Below are 18,144 nucleotides of genomic sequence, written 5' to 3'. Positions count from 1 at the left end.
CTTCCTACATTTCTCAGTGCTTTTTACACTCCTGTTTAAATGCCTCCTTCAGACTATTAAAAAGAAAAGAAGGTGCAAGGAGATAAATAATGGACAAAATAAAGAAGAGCTGGAGAAATGACATTTCAACTGATCTGGTCCCATTGGGCCTCCTTTTCTGAATGTGGCTTGGTATTAGAGCAGGAACAATCGCAAACACTGCTAGTTCCCCAAGAGCAAGCTGTCCAGGGGTCAAAAGAATTTGGTTAACAGTTGTGTGATATTAACTCCAGTCAGACAATGATTGTGACCCCCAAGTGAAAGAGAGATTTCTGACAGTGAGTAGTAGTGTTTGGGGATAAAACCAGGAGTAGAAAGAAGAAGCCCACTACCTCTTACCTGCCTGGCTCCCTCAAATTCTTCCCAGTACTCCCATCATAACCCGTTGGGCCATAGTCCCATTTAATCTCATGAGCCTGAATGAAGTACTGCCGGACATTTCCTGTTAGTAGGTTCACAGGAGGGGCCATGGAGCAAGACTTGACATTGTAGAGTGCTTGCATGCCATCTGGAAGAAGAGGAAGAACATCATGTCTGGCCCCATTTCAACTAACAGGCCTTCTACCCAGACAATCCACCGTCCTCCTTCTCCTAAGGTCTCCCCTCCCACCTTCCAATAGGCTCTTTACCCCTAACTCCATGTGAGCCATTTTTCTCTCACTTCTTAAGAGCCTGGCTGGAAAAAAGTGAGCCCAAATAGGAATTCAAGTATCTCCACCTGCTCACCACCGCTACCTCATTTACCAGATGTTCACTCCTTTGCAAAAGGTTTACATTGTACAAATATCACAGAACTTGAAGTCCAAATACCTGAGAAAAAGTCCAAGCCTAATTACTCTCTGTAGTACTTAGGCAAGTCAATTCCTAGATCTAAAATTAAACCCTGTTTTGTAAATGGGGAGAATAGGAAATCTGCCACACTGGGCTGGTGGGAGCATTAAAAAAAAGGAGTAACTAATTCGTAAAGAGGGGTTTTCCCGAAACACTGGAACATCTACACATGGAGATGAAGCTTCAGATTTAGGACTGTCATGAAAATGTAGTGTCTCCAAAATGTGAAAAATGTTACATTGAGGTATAGTGGTAATTGATTATATTGCCTTATATTTGCTTGGCATCTTATAGAGGTTATTCAGATCATTATTTCATTTGAGTCTCATAACATCCCAAGGAGATCTGAAATTATAAATTAGAAATCTGAGATATAAAAGAGGATGAGGAAAATATATTCATTTTTATTAGATAATTACATAGGCCAGGACCTGTGCCAGGTGCTTTACATATGTTATTTCCTTCAATCCTCATAACCACCCTGTGAAACAAACTTTTTTAAATATGTTTTTTAAATTGATTTCAGAGGGAGGATGGGAGAGAGAGAAAAAGAGAGAGAAACATCAATGATGAGAGAGCATCATTGATTGGCTGCCTCCTGCATGCCTCCTGTTGGGGATGGAGCCCGCAACTCAGGCATGTGTCCTGACCGGGAATTGAACCATGACCTCCAGGTTCATGGGTTGACAGTTAACCACGGAGCCACACTGGCCAGGTTAAACAGCTTTTAATATCCTCTTTTGCACTTGAAAAAATCTAAGGATCAGACAAGTTAAGTAACTTGCCAAGATAATACAGCTAGTCAGTGATAGAGTTGAGACTTAAGCTCTTATCTTTTAACTGCAAATTTAAGTGCTCATTTTCTTTTTTTATATCCACTAGCTTGGTCTCAACATTCTCCTAGTCCAGTGATGGCGAATCTTTTGAGCTCAGCGTGTCAGCATTTTGAAAAACCCTAACTTAACTCTGGTGCCATGTCACATATAGAAATTTTTTGATATTTGCAACCATAGTAAAACAAAGATTTATATTTCTGATATTTATTTCTGATATTTCTGATATCTAACAAAGAAAAATCAACCAAAAAAATGAGTTCGAGTGTCACCTCTGACACGTGTGTCATAGGTTCGCCATCACTGACCTAGTCTTTGAGATTCAAAATTACATTATGTCTCTAATATCCCATTACAACTTCATAAGGTAGAAATCATTACTGCAATAATCAGATAAGGGAACAGAGGCTCAGAGAAGTGACATTACTTACCAAAACTAACTAAGCAACTGGTGGAACAGGGTTTGAATCCAGGCCTGTCTGGATCTAAGGCCCTTGCTTGTCTACTATTGTGCTGCATTCCTAACCATCTGGATTCATACTCATTTACTCAGGCACTTTTGGAACTGAGGCCAAACCCTGGATGGGTAACTGGCTCCTATTAGGAAAAAACCACCACCCCAGACTCATTACCTTACCAGTCTATAACTCCTTGCTTACTCAAATCCATTTTCACATACTCACATATCACTTACCTGACATCCATCTAATTTACCATATATCAAATAATTCTAGAAAGTGAGAGCTGAAGAGGCATTTAGAGACTATTTAGACCAAATCTTCCATTTTATAAATGTGGCAAATGAGGCCTAGAAATGGAAAGGAACTTTCCCAAAGTTATTACAGTGAGTTTTTCATAGAGCTGAGACAACCACTAAAATCATCTAATCACTTATCTACTGCTCTTTCCATTGCCTCATGTGTTCCTCCTCTCTGATGGTCCTCAATACACTGTGCCATTATTCAACCATTCTCCCTCTGAAAACCAAACCTTCTACCCCTATTTCTGTTGGGTCCTAATTAGGGTGTCATCACCTGCCCAGAATACTCCATGGTTTCCTGCAGAAATCTTATACTTTTAACACTAATCTCTCCTTTACTCCCTGTTTAATCATCTGCAAGACCTCCAGTTCTTAATTCCTTAGGACTTTGAGGGGGGGGGGAATGACAGCATAAAAGATCACTTAATCTCTTAACAGATGAAGAAGATGAAACCCAGAGAGATGTGTCTGAGGTCACCCTGCAAGTTAATGTCTGAGCCAGGAAAGAACATGGGTCCCAGAATTCTAGTCTAGTGTTTCATCTTCTATTCCTGGCTGTCTCACCTTAAAAACTTCTCTTATGGCTCCAGACCAGAAGCCCAGCCCCCCCTTTTTAAAATAGACATTTCTTTTTTTAAAAAAATATATATTTTATTGACTTTTTACAGAGAGGAAAGGAGAGGGATAGAGAGTTAGAAACACTGATGAGAGAGAAACATCAATCAGCTGCCTCCTGCACACTCCCTATTGGGTATGTGCCTGCAACCAAGGTACATGCCCTTGACCAGTATCGAACCTGGGACCCTTGTGTCTGCAGGCTGACACTCCATCCACTGAGCCAAACTGGTTAGGGTCAGAAGCCCAGGCTCTTGATGACCATATTGCCCCCTTCATCCCATACCTTAAGGGTCAGAGATGCTGGATCTCACCTTGCAAGTGACTATTTACTTGACAGCTAATTAACCAGATGCCAAGTTTCTGAGGCACCATCTCAGCAGTCACAAAGGTGGCTGGAAAGAGATGAGCCACATCAGTGCGGTGGCCCCGGATGGTTAGCATCTGTCCATGGAAGTAAGCTGTGTGGACATCTACTTCATTGCCCATGCCAAACAAGTGCCAGGCCACACGCTTCTGTGCACACATGTTCAGCTCTGGTAAGTTCCCAAATACAAAGCCATTGATTGCTGAAAAAGAAAATCCGAAGAAAAATATCAGAGTTAGAAAAGAATAGCCCAATGGGAAAAGCCTTACCATCTGACATTAGTATGAAGTAACATTTAGATGAGGTTTTATTTTTTAATTACATTTATTGGGGTGACATTGGCTTCATATAGGTTTCAAGTGCACATTTCTAGGATACATGATCTGCATATTGCATTGTGTTCCCACTAGCCAGAGTCAAATCATCTTCTGTCACCATATATTTGGTCCCTTTTACCCTTTACTACTCCTCAACTCTCTTCCCTCTGGTAATTACCATAGTGTTGTCTGTCTGGGCATCTTAGTTTCAATTTTATATTCCACATAATGAATTAAATCATATGGTTCTTAGCTTTTTGTGATTGACTTATTTTGCTTAGTGTAATATCCTCAAGGTCCATCCATGTTGTCGCAAATGGCAGTATTTCATCTTTTCTTATGGCTTAGTAGTATCCCATAGTATATGTGGTACATATAGATGAGGTTTTAAAGAGCACACTGTGCTGACAAAATGCATTATATCATTTAAATCTTACAAACAATCCTAGGAAATAGGAAAGTATCAATGGTCTCATTAAAAAAATGAGAAAAACCAAGGCTCAGAGAGGTAAAGTTGCTCTCTCCCAAGGCAAGTGGTAGAGCCAAGGTTCCAATGCAGCAACTCAAGGAAGCTTTTTAAGGAATGTGATTTATTTTGTAAGCTATTCTTTCCTCCCAGGCCAATTTTCTTCTAAAATTTCCATAGGACAATTGTTAATTTAGCTAATTACCATGGTTATTATAAGCAATTGGTATAAAACCAAGAGAAATTTGAGCTGTCTAAGCCATCCCTTACATCTTTCATCTGAGTTTTCACTTCCCCTTGGGACAGTCTGGCTTTGGTAAGTAAGCCAAAAGTAAGTAAGCTACTCCCTTAATTAACCAAAAGCAAAAGTAACTTGTTTCTCTTCCTAAGAATCACTTCTCTGCCCATACCTCAGGGCTTTTGTGCCTTTAGTTAATTTTATAGTTAATTAAGATGCTGGATTCCCCATAGGCAACCATTTTTCTTCACAAAGTGGTTAATTCTTACAGCTTGCATCCTTTTTAGAACAAAAAAATGTTAAGTAATTATATCAGTAAACAACCCTCATCAAAGTGACTGAACATATAGCATATGAGTTTGGAATCAACACCATGGGCTATTCCACATTGAGGAGGCAAGGTACTTAATGGCAAGAGCACATTATTCAGTCAAACAGATTAGGGTTGGATTTTTAGCTGTGCCATTTATCTGTTGTGCAATCCTCAGTTTTCTCATAGGTAAGAACAAGATAAAGCTACCTACTGCTCCTGGTCCTTCTAATGCTTAAAAATTACCAGGTATTTGAAATGACCTTTCATCACAGTCTACTGACACAGTGTGGCCACTGCTTCCCAGCTCACCATGCATCCTATTACTTTCTTGAAAGGCCTCATCTTCTTTGTCCACTGAGACAGGGTCTGAGCAGTAAGTGGCAATGTTCTCATTGATATGCCAGCTAAGATTCTCATCTACCACACTGAAGAGCAGGAAGAAAGAATTATCCACATCTTGCCGCCGAGGAGGGGAGTTCCCATCCAGGGTTCCTAGTACAAATAAGAAAGTTGTCATTGAGAAACTCCTATCCTTAGCAACAGTAAACTGCAAGGAGGAAGAGAGGCAGTCTTAAGAGTCTGTCAGTAACAGAAAATCAGATGGAGACTTCTTCAACCAGGGCCTTAAAATGACCACACTCTTGCAACACCTAGGTCTTCAGGCCTGACTATACCTTAAACATACCCTGTTTCCAACCACTTTCACAATCCTTCCCAAATCTTGATAGCTACACTTCCAATCCTATCCAAACTTAAACTCTTACCACATATCTTATGTTTATACTAGAGGCCTGGTGCATGAAAATTCATGCACTGGAAGGGATTCCCTCAGCCTGGCTTGCCCCCTCCCACAGTCCAGGAGCCCTCAGGGGCGGGAGGCGACCCAGCTATCAGGGGAAGGTAATGCCCCATCACATATCTGCTGCTGACATTGCTGTCAGTGCAAGCCTCAGCTGGCTCTGGTTACCTGAGCCTTGGGCAGCCCTGGATGGCTGGCAAGCCACGATCAAGGCTTGCCTGCACCTCGGGCCAGCCCTGGGAGGCTAGGGGGCTGAGGGGACTGGGGTTCTCCAGAAGCAGGCACACAGAGCGCCTGCTGCCCCAGTGGGGCTGAGAGGACTGGGCGCTGCCATCTTGTGGCTGTGGGTGCCGCCATCTTTGAGGGTGTGGCAGTCAATTAGCATATTCCCTCATTGGCTGTGGGTGCTGCCATCTTTGAGGGCAGGGCAGTCAATTAGCATATTCCCTCCTTATTGGCTGTGGACGCTGCCACGCTTGAGGGTGGGACAGCCAATTAACATATCCCCTCCTTATTGGCTGTGGTTACTGCCATCTTTGTGACAGCGTGAGGGTCAATTAGCACATTCCCTCTTTATTAGCTAGGATGACCTGACTCCCATAATTACTAATTCAAGTTTTTTAAGTGATTAGAAAAAAAATTTTTTTAAGTAGAAAAGGGGTTTTTTTGTTAGGAAAAATAAGGTAATAAAATAGAAAAAAATAGTGAAAAGGGAGTTTGCCATTGTTTATTCCTGCTGATAAACATTGGTTCTGAATTATCACTCCTCAGGTTGCTGCTTAATATATAGGTAGTTCAACAATATCACTGTTTTCTATAGATATCCCAAATTGCATCTCATAGCTCACTCTTGGGGCCTGTACCTCTTTTACAAGTGATAAGGGGTCCAATGAGGCCAGTTGCAATATCTCGTGGAGCATCTACATGAGAATGGTAGATCCAGGTGAGGCATGCTGGGTCAGCATCAGTGGGTGCATGGCTTTCTGGAATGGTCCAGTTGTAGATATGGCTGCCTCCCGGGGGAACAGAGTCATCAGCTTTCAGCTGACCAGAGGAGCCATCTGGGTATAGGGAGCCTAGAAAATGAAATTGCACATCTCAGTCCCAGGGTGAGTGAGACAGAGCCTAGAAGATTTAGAAGTGAAGAGAAGGCTGACATATGAGACATCTAGGTCCAGTCTTGTGGAAAAGGTAAAGTTCTAAGGTTCAGCACAGTGTTCCTCAAAACCTGAGGAGGGCACAGATCCAGGTGATATCTAGCCAAAGAACCCCAAGTCTCACATCAACAAAGGGTGGAGATGTGGCAGTCTCTGGGGAAAGAGCTATGGCTACAAAAACTGCTCCACAGCATGGTCTAGTAGTACCCTAGTGCAAAGCCAGGGGCATGGAGGCATGGGAGGAGACAGAATTCCTTCCCTTCAAGCACTCACTTTGGAAAACAATCACAGAATTTCATTTTAAAGGCAACTTAATGATCAGTTGGCCCACTTCCCCATTTTATGGAAGAGAAAACTGAGGAAAAGTAACTGGCCAATGATCATACAGAGAGAATTAGTGGCTAAATCAGGAGGTTCTGACTTCTCTCTCTATTCTCCTCAGTTACTTTTGTGTCTGTATTATAGGCCACTGGGCCTGGGATAGTGAGAGATACAAATAAGTAAACTGAACTAACTCTTTTTTTTGCTGTTAATCCTCACCCAAGGATATTTTACCATTGATTTTTAGAGAGAGTAGAAGGGAGGGAGGAAGGGAGGGAGGGAGGGAGAGAGAGAGAGAGAGAGAGAGAGAGAGAGAGAGAAAGAGACACATTGATTGGTTGCCTCCAGCATGTGCAGGGGATAGAGCCTGCAACTGAAGTATGTGCCCTTGACCGGAAGTGAACCCAGGAGCCTTCAGTCCATTGGCAGATGCTCTATCCACTGATGCAAACCAGCTAGAGCTGAACTAACTCTTAAGGGGAAAAAATGGCCTTTTGGAAGACTGTGACCCTAGAATAACGCTCCCTTATATTCAGACCACACTCTTCTCTTTTCAAAGCACAAATATTTTATGGAATGTCATTTAAGTAATTCTTCCTGATAAAAGGCAGATTTTTACATTAAAAATTTTTCAGTTACAGTTGACATTCAATGATATGTTAGTTTCAAGTGTACAATATAGTGGTTAGACATTTATATAACTTACATAGTGATTCCCCCTGCGATATTTCCAGTACCCACCTGACACCATACAGTTATTATAATACTAGAGGCCGGGTGCACAAAAATTTGTCCTCAGCCAGGCCGATGCCCTCTTGCAGTGTGGGACCCCTTGGAGGATGTCCACCCCAGTGGGGATCCTCACCCCATGGAGGTTTGGCCAGCCTGGGTGAGGGACTGAGGGCCGTTTTCAGGCTGGCCAAGCACCCTGGCGATGTAAGCTCCCAGCCTCTCCTTTTTTTCTTTTTTTTCTTTTTATTCTGGGATTTATTTACCTTCTATAATTGAAACTTTGTTGCCTTTAGCAGAGGCCTGTGGAAAGCTTGGCTTCCTCCATCACCATGGGCAACCCACTCCTGCTCGCTCCAGCTCCGTGGCCACGGCTGGCTGAAAGCAGGTATCTGGGGTTTATTTACCTTCTATAATTGAAACTTTGTTGCTTTCAGTGGAGCTCAGAGCCGGGCCGCAGCAGGTGGGGAAGCTTGGCTTCCTCCATCACTGGAGCAAGCAAGCCTCCTGCTCGCTCCAGCTCCGTGGCTGCTGGCCGCCATCTTGGTTGGGTTAATTTGCATATAGTCGCTCTGATTGGCTGGTGGGCGTGGCTTAAGGCATAGCAAAAGTACAGTCAATTTGCATGTTTGTCTTTTATTAGTATAGGATTATTGACTATATTCCCTATACAGTACTTTACATCCTTGTGATTATTTTGAAACTTCAAATTTGTACTTCTTAATCCCTTCACCCAGTTCCCCCAAACACCCTGCCATCTGGCAACCATCAGTTTGTTCTCTGTATCTATCATAGAAAAAAAAAACAGAAACAAACTCATTGATAAAGGGCAGATTGAATCTCCACATTTCTAATGAAGAATCCAAGGCCAAGAGAGGAACAATGACTTGCCCAAAGTCACACACATGAATAGCAGAACTGATAAGAGTACCCACTCATGTGTACTCTGAGAAGAGTCCCTGCTTCCTCAGATCAATAAGGGAGAAAAGACTGTCCTTGTTTCCAACTCCTCTCTTTCATATAGCAGAGAAGGAAAAGTGATAGTTATGGGCAGGAGAAAGAAAGGGTGGGCTGGTTTACCTTCTGAATCCTTCTCATAGAAAACACCATGGGGGTGGATGGTATAGGGACGAGTGGCAAAATTCTTCAGATGGATAAGGATGACATCTCCCACCTCAGCCTGCAGCACTGGCCCCAGGAAACCCATCCAGGTAGGCTGGGCCATTTCATGCATATATGAGCTGTCACTGTATTCTTTGTAGATGGTCTTCTTGTAGCTGCTCCCTATCCGGTTCTTGTCAGACTTTAGGAAGCTGGAAGCTACTCTGGGGAAAAAAGAGTCACAATTTTGCCACAATTTTCAAACCTCTGGAGGGTTATTTTCCAGAGAAGGCTGACAAAAAAGTGTCCATCTTTGTTTAAGGCAAAACAAGAGGAAATGGGAAGTACTAATCAAAACATAAAAGCTTTAAGTTAGTTTAATTGTTTGACAATGGGAAGTATTAAATGAAAACAGATCAAATTCCTGATATTTGAACACTTTTATGTTAAAAAAGGCAATTTCACATGTTTTGATCTAATATCCTATATAATAAAAGGCTAATATGCAAATTGTCCCCTTGACTGGGAGTTCAACCAGGGGGTGGGGCTGGTGGCCAACCACCTATGGTCCCTCCCCCAAGCCAGCCCCACCCCCGATCGCCTCCCCCCTCCACCTCGATTAAGGGCAGGGCCGGCTGGCCAACTGCCCGCAGCCCCTCCCCCAGCTGTCCCGGCCTGATCAACACCAATTGGGGCCAGCCAGCCGGACTCCACCAGTGCACAAATTCATACACTGGGCCTCTAGTATAGTAATAAGGAAGCAATCAAGGATTGGTTATTTTTAAGTGATCAACTCCCTACCTCTGTTGCCTGATTTAGCATTGCCCTGCCATGTATGAGAGGTTTTATAAAGCAGTGGTTAAGTGCTTAAACTCTGGAGCTGGGATGGTTCAATTAAATGCCGATATTGCCACTTCCAAATCTGTGGACTTTGACCAAGTTACTTAACTTCTCTGTGTACAATTTCCCCATCTGTAAAATGGAGATAATCACAGTACCAATCTTGGACAGGGTTGTTGGTGACTAAAATAATTAATATACATAAAGAGCTTAGGACAGTGCTTGGGAAATAGTAAAAGCTTAATAGATATTAACTATTACTTCAAACTATTGGTGATGGGCAATAACAAGGTTATCCCTCAAGGATAATTTTAAAACAAAGACTGTGACTTCATAATTAGATGATAAAAAGATGGTTTGTCATAAAAGACAGCTGTTTTTCGTACTCTAATTCTTCCCAGAGAGCTCTGAGGTGTTACAGCTAATTTTGGAAGTCTCTAAGATCAAGAAAGGTTAATCCTGTGCTACCTGTGAGAGACAAAATGGTGAGAAGAATATCATTTTTTTGCATCTACATTACCCAGGTTAAAATCCTAGGTCTTCCATTTACTAGCTGTGGGGCTTGAGCAACTTACTTGATATCCCTGACCCTCAACTTTCTTGTCTAAAAGATGAGGATATTCAGACTCACCTCCTAGAGCTTTTGTAAGAATTAGATGACACTAAGTATGTAAATTTCTAGTATGACCCTATGTAAGTGATAGCTATTACTGATCTTTCTTTGATTCTAATACTTACCTTATTTTTTAATCATTTTTACATATCTGAAATTAGTACAGTTCTATTGAAATATGGGAGATTAGTTCCACATACACATCTTACAAACACTGTGTATATTTCATGTTTCTTTTTTTAAAGCTAAACAACTGTTATTAAAACAGCATTGTGGATATCATCTTAACATCAAGGGAATATGGAATTACCATTAGGACCCTAAAATGCTGAGGCACCTCAGTGTGAAAAAGCAGACTCCATATAGAATGCTGGCTCTTGAGTCAACTAGCCTATTCTCAGCAAACATGCCACTAGGTGTATGGTTCAAAGATATCAGGAGCTGCTGCTACCACACCTGGGAAAAGGTCTTCAAGAGGTTACCTTCTGACCTCAAGGGTGCTCCCCCCCACTCCAGCTCTAATTTCACAAGAGATTAAACCTACGTGTCACTGTCCAGAGGCTGGTTCGTGATGACATTTCTTCCTTTGGGAGCATAGTTCCACTCCACGTCCTGGATGCCCAGGTAGTAGACTCGAGTAGCCCCATCAGTCAGTTGGGGCCACAAGGGTTGCATGAACAGCAGAGCCCAGAGGAGATGGCCTGGCTCCATGGCCCACATTACTCTGGGAAACAGGCAAATGAATAGCTGCTGGTATGAAAGAAAGAGAACAAAGGGGCTTTGCATGTGTCTGGAAAACTAAAGAGGCAAGAGTCAGATGGAGTGACTGAGAAAGCAAGAATGAATTCCCCAGAATCTATACCTTATCTGATTACTTTCAGTTCAACAAGTATTCAATGATCTCTACACATTGGACTTTGGAGGGCAAAGTTAAACAGTCACTTATATGGATAATTATGCATCACTTCCTTCAGAAGAGAAATCTGGATCTAGTTCCTTCAGCTGTGCAGAAGTAAGAATTATTCTGGCACAAGAATCAGGAAACAGGCACCAAAAGCCTGATTGTGCCACTGACTCACTCAGTACCTGAATCAAGTCAGTAATTCTCCCTATGTCTTTGTTTTCATTGCTGCCACCTTCTATCCCCTATGAATTGTATTTAAAAAACAAATGAGAATTCATCAAAACACATTTACTAGAAAATTAATAGACCCAAGATGGAAACAACCAAAATGTCTATGAACACTAGAATGGATGAGTAAATTGTACTTTATTTATACAATGGAATTTTACATAACAATGATAATGAACAAACTACAATAACACTTGAAAATGTAGATGCCTCTCATGAGCATAATGTTGCAGAAATAAATCAAAGAATACTTACTCTATTATTTCATTTATATAAAGTACAAAATCCAGCAAAATTAATGTATGGTGCTAGAAACCAACATAGTGTTTGCCCTTGAGGTAGGGATCAGTGACTGGGAAGATGAGGAATGCTTTTAAGTAATGTTCTGTTTCTTGATCTACATACTGGTTACATGAGTGTGTTCAGTTTGTGAAAGTATATAGAGCTATGAACTTAGCATTCATGTGCTTTACTGCATGTGAATGGCAAAAAGTAAAAAAATAAGACAAATGAGAATATGTAAGGGAAATATTAACTTATCAAAATGTTCTCTGCTGGTTCTCTGCTATGCATAAACTCATTTCATGGGTCCAATCATGAATCAGAGTCAGAATTAAGCCTCCAGCCTCTCATTCCAGTACACCAGCCAGGAGGTAGACTTCTTGGGGCTACAGTCAAACTTAGAAACACAGACAACATAACATAAATACACATATACATATACTTGCATACACATAGGCACATTCAACCTTATCTAAAAGCAGAGCTGTACACACTTGCATCCACATATAGAAATATACTGTCACACAGAGCCTTTTGCATTTTCAGAATAATAACAATAATAAAAAAATATTTATTGTGCATGCATAGCATGCCAGACACTTTTATAAATATTTTACATAGAATAAATCATTTAATCTTCACAGCCACACTATGAAAAAGATGTAATTGTAATCCACATATTGCAGAAGGAAAAACTACAGAACAGAAGTGTAAAGTAATATGCCCAAGGTCACCTAGTTAACAATCAGTAGAGTTGGATTGTGAGTCCAGGAAGTATGGCTCTAGTGTCTATGTTCTTAATCACCATACCATACTACCTTCCACAAAACATACTTGCACAATCACATAAATATACACAGAGAACATGTGTATGTCCATAACTATAAAGATATCGGGGAAAACCCCATATAACCTTAAAAATTCAATCACATGTAGTTGTGATCACTTCTAGAAACAGACACATACTCATATAGGCAAAGATATATTTAATCAATATCATTCATAATGATGATAATAATGATGGTAACCAGTATGTAGATCAAGAAACAGAACATTTATTAAGAGATTACTACATACTAAACACCATGTTCAATGGTTTATATAAATTATTTCACTAAATCCTCATCTTCAGCACATGAAATTGGGAAAATTCATTAAAAATTAAAAATCAAAGATATTCACAGATTTACCTATAAATAGGAAAACCTCATATATTTACCTTGGCTAGGCCTAGATATTGACCTTAATCAGTAAACAAAACTATGGAATTTCCTACAAAATTACAGGCCCCTTTACACACAGTAGTGGTGCAAGTGTTAAATCTTCAATCTCCATATGACATTTGGCAGAAAGCCCTTGATATAGGGGAGAACCCGTTCTTGGGTTACTATTTTCAAAACCTGGATGTTACACTGACCACTTGTGTAGACTTGGGTAATACTTAACTATTCTGAACCTGTTTTCTGAATAATATCATTCTTGAAGTAATACATTAGAAAACATATATGAAAGGGACACAACATATGTTATGTTTAGAACATAACAGACAGTAACTGCTCATGTCTTCTTCCTCCTCCATCCTGGCTACTGTCTCCCACATATACTACATTCTACATTTCTGCCCTAAGGGCTAACTTAAATCTTAACTGCCCCAAAAGGTCCCCTCTAGCCTTTTCATAACATTGTCTTCCAAGGGAATACTTATTCTGTATAATACCTAATTTCATTAAGTCATACTTTGTATTATTTTTACCTTTCTGCCACATGAACTATATTTTCCAGATTGAACTATAAACTCCTTGAGGGTGGATGTCATTTCTGAGAAGACATGGTTATGGGGCCTTGTAGATGTACCATAAACAAGTACTTCTAAAGTGACATGCAGTGACACAAACATGCATTTTCCCACCAATTGGTTCTGGTTCAAGTTTGCCACTGGTTCACAGAGTAACTTTAGGGATATTATTTTGTCTTGGTGAGTCTCAGTTTCCCTATATATAAAATAATAGACAATATAGTTCTTACCTTTTTTGGGTCATGGATGTTTGAGAACATAATGAAATGCAAAAACGTGGAACCACAAAAATGTTTTATATAAAGAGTTTTCCAAGAGTCTTTCTAGTTCTCATACTTTGTCAGTACTCTCACTCACTAATGAAACACAGGTTCACATGTACCTACTTATAGTACCACATATGGTCAAACAAATAGCCATGACTTGGAACCTTCAATATGAAGGGAATATCCTTGGTTGAATGGACGTCTGAATACAACATGGACCTCCTTCAAATTTCTTTCTCAGGGACATGCCAGCAAGGCTGTTGTACCTTAAACTTGCTTACCTAAGTAGAAAACTATCCCAGGTAAGAATTTCAAAATTGGAGATACACATGGTAAACTTGAAAATATTCCCAGAAGAGACTGGTACATATCTTCAGCATACAATGAATAAGCAATCAAAGGTGGTGACTAATGACCAAAAGAGCTAGACAATAGAACCTGGAAAAAAGTGCTACCTAGCATTTGCCTACTACATTCCACTTTACAGTATGCTTTTCATATCTTCCATCCAAAACTTTTGAGAGATAAGGATTATATTCCCCATTTGGCATCCAGGGTACAGGCTTTGGGATCAGACTACTTAAACAAATCTTGACTCCATTTTTCCTAGCTGTGTGACTTGATAAACTGCTTCACTTCTCTAGTCATAGTATTTTAATTTTTGAAATAAAATTAATACTATTAGTTATACCTCAAGTAGTGTGAGGATTAAATGTATTAAGATCTGTAGGTGCATAGAACACAAATATGTGGTCAAGTGTACAAGTAATTGATCAAAACGTATTAGTGGTTATTATTATTACAGATGAGGAAATAGGTTTAGAAATGAAATTTACCAGCATGCCAAAACTTTAACATTTTATGGATAGCCACAACACATACACACTCAAAAGTTCTCATACACATTAATACATACTAAGCATACAGGCACATATATATGACTGAGATTAGTTTCTTTGGAAGAAATATGATATAATGAAAGGAAACAGAACTTTTGAGTCATATTAACTTAATTTGGAGTACTGTTTTCAGTTGTGTTTGAAAGGGAGACTTAATAGGCACCTGATAAATATGAGTAGACACCTGGTAAATATTAGCTTTCTTTCTTTCTAGTCACTGGCATTTTTATTCCCAAACTGTATTTGTTGTTGCTGTTTTTAAATTTTGATTTTATCATATATTATCAAAACAGAAGAAAGAGAAAAAATATAAAATTATTTTGTAATCTTTTATATATCTCATGATAAGATTGAAAGTTTTCAGATCTTAGAAAAATAGATTCTAGTTCTGGATGCATCATTTATCAATTGTATGGCATTGAGCAAGTCACCTGATTTCCTGAGCCTTAATTTCCTCATTTTGTTACTAAAAATAATCTCTGCTTTGGTCTCCTCATTAGTTTATTATGAACATCAAATGAAAAGAAGGATGAGAAAGTCCTATGTAAAGTTTTCACTTGGGCAGGGCTACTTTCTCTCAGCTGAGCCCACAAGAGGAAGTCTTAGAGAAAGGCCAGACTGAGGACAAAAAATTAAAAGGAAAGGTAAAAGGACAAATGAAATAGGTAAAATAAGCAAGAATCCTATGACAAAGTAAAAACAGAGAGGGCAGAAGAAAGAGGGAGATGTAGGGAGGAAGGGATGGAGGGGGAGAGAGAGAGAGAGAGAGAGAGAGAGAGAGAGAGAGAGAGAGAGAATGAAGGAAGGTCCGCATTACTTGGAATTAGACATAGTATAGTTAATATACATGAGATTAGGAGATTAGCCCTGGGAGAAGGTAAGCTAACAACAATTCAAGCCTCCCCTACCTTTACCTTACCTTCCTGTCATTCAAACATCACCTGGACCTGGTCACCATCATCCATGACAATTTGCATCACTGTTTTCCCTATAATTTGCAAGTTATCCCTTTAATGTGATAATGCTCTTTTCTCTCCTTTCATCTCCCTTTCTGAGTTGGGTTAGACTGAGATGGACAGGCTCATACTAAACAAAGAATCACTCAACTGAACACTGGAATGCTGAGCTATCTTTTGGGTCCTGTCTCTAATCTCAACATAATAAAACCCTCCATCCATTTTGGTCCTCTGCTTTCTTAGTGCTCTTTGGCTCTTTCTTCACTTTGTGATTCAAAATACGTTCCAAGTAGGGAATTTCTCACCTTTGCTGGTTATAGGCCTTTCTTTACTAGGAGGGAAATTAGAGTGTTAAAAGCCCCATATAGTTCCAGATAATACAAGTAAAATTTATGTTATTCTTTGATCAGTATCACTACATCCTAGCATGTAAGAAATGATGAAATTGAGACCTAGAAAGGAAGGGACTCACCTGAAATCCTGGAAGCTAGTACTGGAACCTAACACTTCTGACCCTCCAGCCTAGGAATCATGTTCAGCATATTATAACCATATCATTCCTGGGACAATATGACTTCACTACTTATTTCCCACTTGAATTAATGAGGCTGCTTTATTTCCATAGACTTCAGTTGTGGTATCATAGAAAGCATACTAATTTGAAATCAGAAGACCTGAATTCAAATTCTATCTCTTGCCTGTAATAGCTATGTGACCTCTGAAAAAGTCATTTTCATCTATTTGAGTCTCACTTTTTTTAAAATAAAAAACGGGATGATATTTATCTCACAATATTTTTGAGGCTCAAAAATTAGATATTTGAAACCCAAACAAGGGGTTGAATGCAATAGATGTTCAGTAAAAAATTGAAAGCATCATAGATTCATATATCCATAAAGACCTTTAGAAAGTATATTTTTTCAACCCCTTAATGTGACATACAGAAAACTGTGGCCAGGGTGGTAAAGGGGTTTACTCAAAGTCAAGCAGAATTTGAACCTATGTTTTCAAAAATATTTCTGCTAATTAGACCCTAAGTGTGCGAAACAATTTAGATTTTAAGCTAACAGTTTAGTTCACCTATCATTTATTTGCTTACTCTATATGAATTTGGATCTAAAAATATGAAACCAAATGGATGTTTTTAAGTGTTTGAACCTCTTATTTATATAGTCCTCAGATACATCACTTCAACAAACCCCTCAACCTGTAAATTGGGAGATCAGCACATTATTTCAACAGAAAAATTAACTACTTTCTATAACTCCAGGATTGTCTCTGATGCAGTCAAGCCAGTGTGGTCCTGTATGTACATTTTGGAGGGAGGAACAAAAGAAGCCTATTGTTCACTTTAACTTCCATGCACACTCAGCCAGGCTTTCTCTAACTTTTCAGCAACTGAATTTCTCTCCCAGTGGCCCAGGACTTCCCTAAACTCAGATGAATAAATGTTTTGACAAAGAAAGGAAGGTGAGATAGGGCTTGAAGAGAGGAAAGAAAGCTTACCTTTGTTAGAGAAAACCCTTCTATATTCATGTCAGCAGCCTAGTGATGCTGCACTGCAGACCCCAGCGTGAATCTGCCAGCTCTGCTCAGTCAGTATCCTGGGTTACAGGGCCTTTCTCATAAATTAAGTCCAGGGCTCCAATCTGGCTAGTGTTACTGGGGTGGGGTGAATGGAGGCGGGGGTAGAGATGGGTACTGTCCTTTCCAGAAACTAAACTACTGGAATGTCTTGTTCCACTGGTTTGGTACAAAACCCGGGATGGTTCTTTAACCATATCCGGGTGTTTTCCAAATCCTGGTTAGGATCTCAGGAGGAATTACAAAGGGGTGGGCTGCATTTCTGTTATCACGGATTGCTACTTGGCCTTTGCTGAGAGGAGGAGGAGAATGCACTGCCAGTGTGGCCAAAGCTCACAGATTCCAATAGCTCCGTTTATGAAATGGGATCCTTTCTAACTGTTATTGGTTTAAGAAGAGCCCTCTTCCACCACCAATTGTTTTCTTCTTGCTGTGAAGCAGTTATTAACCCTGCCTGTTACCCTGAGGCCATGGTTGCTTAGTAATAAAGAAATATAAAACCGGCAATAAAACAAAGAACTTTCTACATACCAGGCCCTATGTTAACAAATTTACATGCATTTTCTCATTTAAATATCCTGATACCCTGTGAAATGGACACTAATTCTCTTTACTTTACAACTAAAAAATATAGGCTCTAAGAGAGAAGGTAACTTATTCAAATTCATACATTAGGAAGTAAAAGAGGGAATTTTACTGGGTCTGTCTAGATTCTTAGCCACCACACTACTACACTGCTGCTTAGGGGGGGAAACACAAAGCCTTTTTGAGATGAAGGAAGTGACTTCACAATTACTGAGTGCCTGCCACTGCTAGATATTTTTATGAGCATTACCTCTGCTTCTGCCATTTCTAGAAGCTCCTAAGGTGAAACCTCAGGGCTGTATTAAA

General features: G+C 40.0%; 1 protein-coding gene across 1 annotated transcript in view; it reads right to left on the bottom strand.

The window, feature by feature from the left end:
* Window positions 1–17,416, bottom strand: part of HEPH (hephaestin) — a 91,168-nt gene extending 73,752 nt beyond the window's left edge. Inside the window, exons 1-7 of the mRNA XM_014465441.2 lie at window positions 17,176–17,416; window positions 10,884–11,063; window positions 8,866–9,110; window positions 6,442–6,654; window positions 5,089–5,271; window positions 3,393–3,647; window positions 379–547 (exon numbers count right to left, since the gene is read on the bottom strand). Of these exons, the coding sequence (XP_014320927.1) occupies window positions 379–547; window positions 3,393–3,647; window positions 5,089–5,271; window positions 6,442–6,654; window positions 8,866–9,110; window positions 10,884–11,059 (1,241 nt within the window). The 5' untranslated portion in view covers window positions 11,060–11,063; window positions 17,176–17,416. The remainder of the gene's footprint in view (window positions 1–378; window positions 548–3,392; window positions 3,648–5,088; window positions 5,272–6,441; window positions 6,655–8,865; window positions 9,111–10,883; window positions 11,064–17,175) is intronic.
* Between the last annotated feature and the right edge of the window lie 728 nt (window positions 17,417–18,144).

The sequence above is a fragment of the Myotis lucifugus genome, unplaced genomic scaffold, assembly GCF_000147115.1.
Source record: "Myotis lucifugus unplaced genomic scaffold, Myoluc2.0 scaffold_4, whole genome shotgun sequence".
Taxonomy (NCBI): domain Eukaryota; kingdom Metazoa; phylum Chordata; class Mammalia; order Chiroptera; family Vespertilionidae; genus Myotis; species Myotis lucifugus.
Note: the sequence above shows the minus strand (reverse complement) of the source record. Positions and strands in the feature narration are given on the sequence as shown.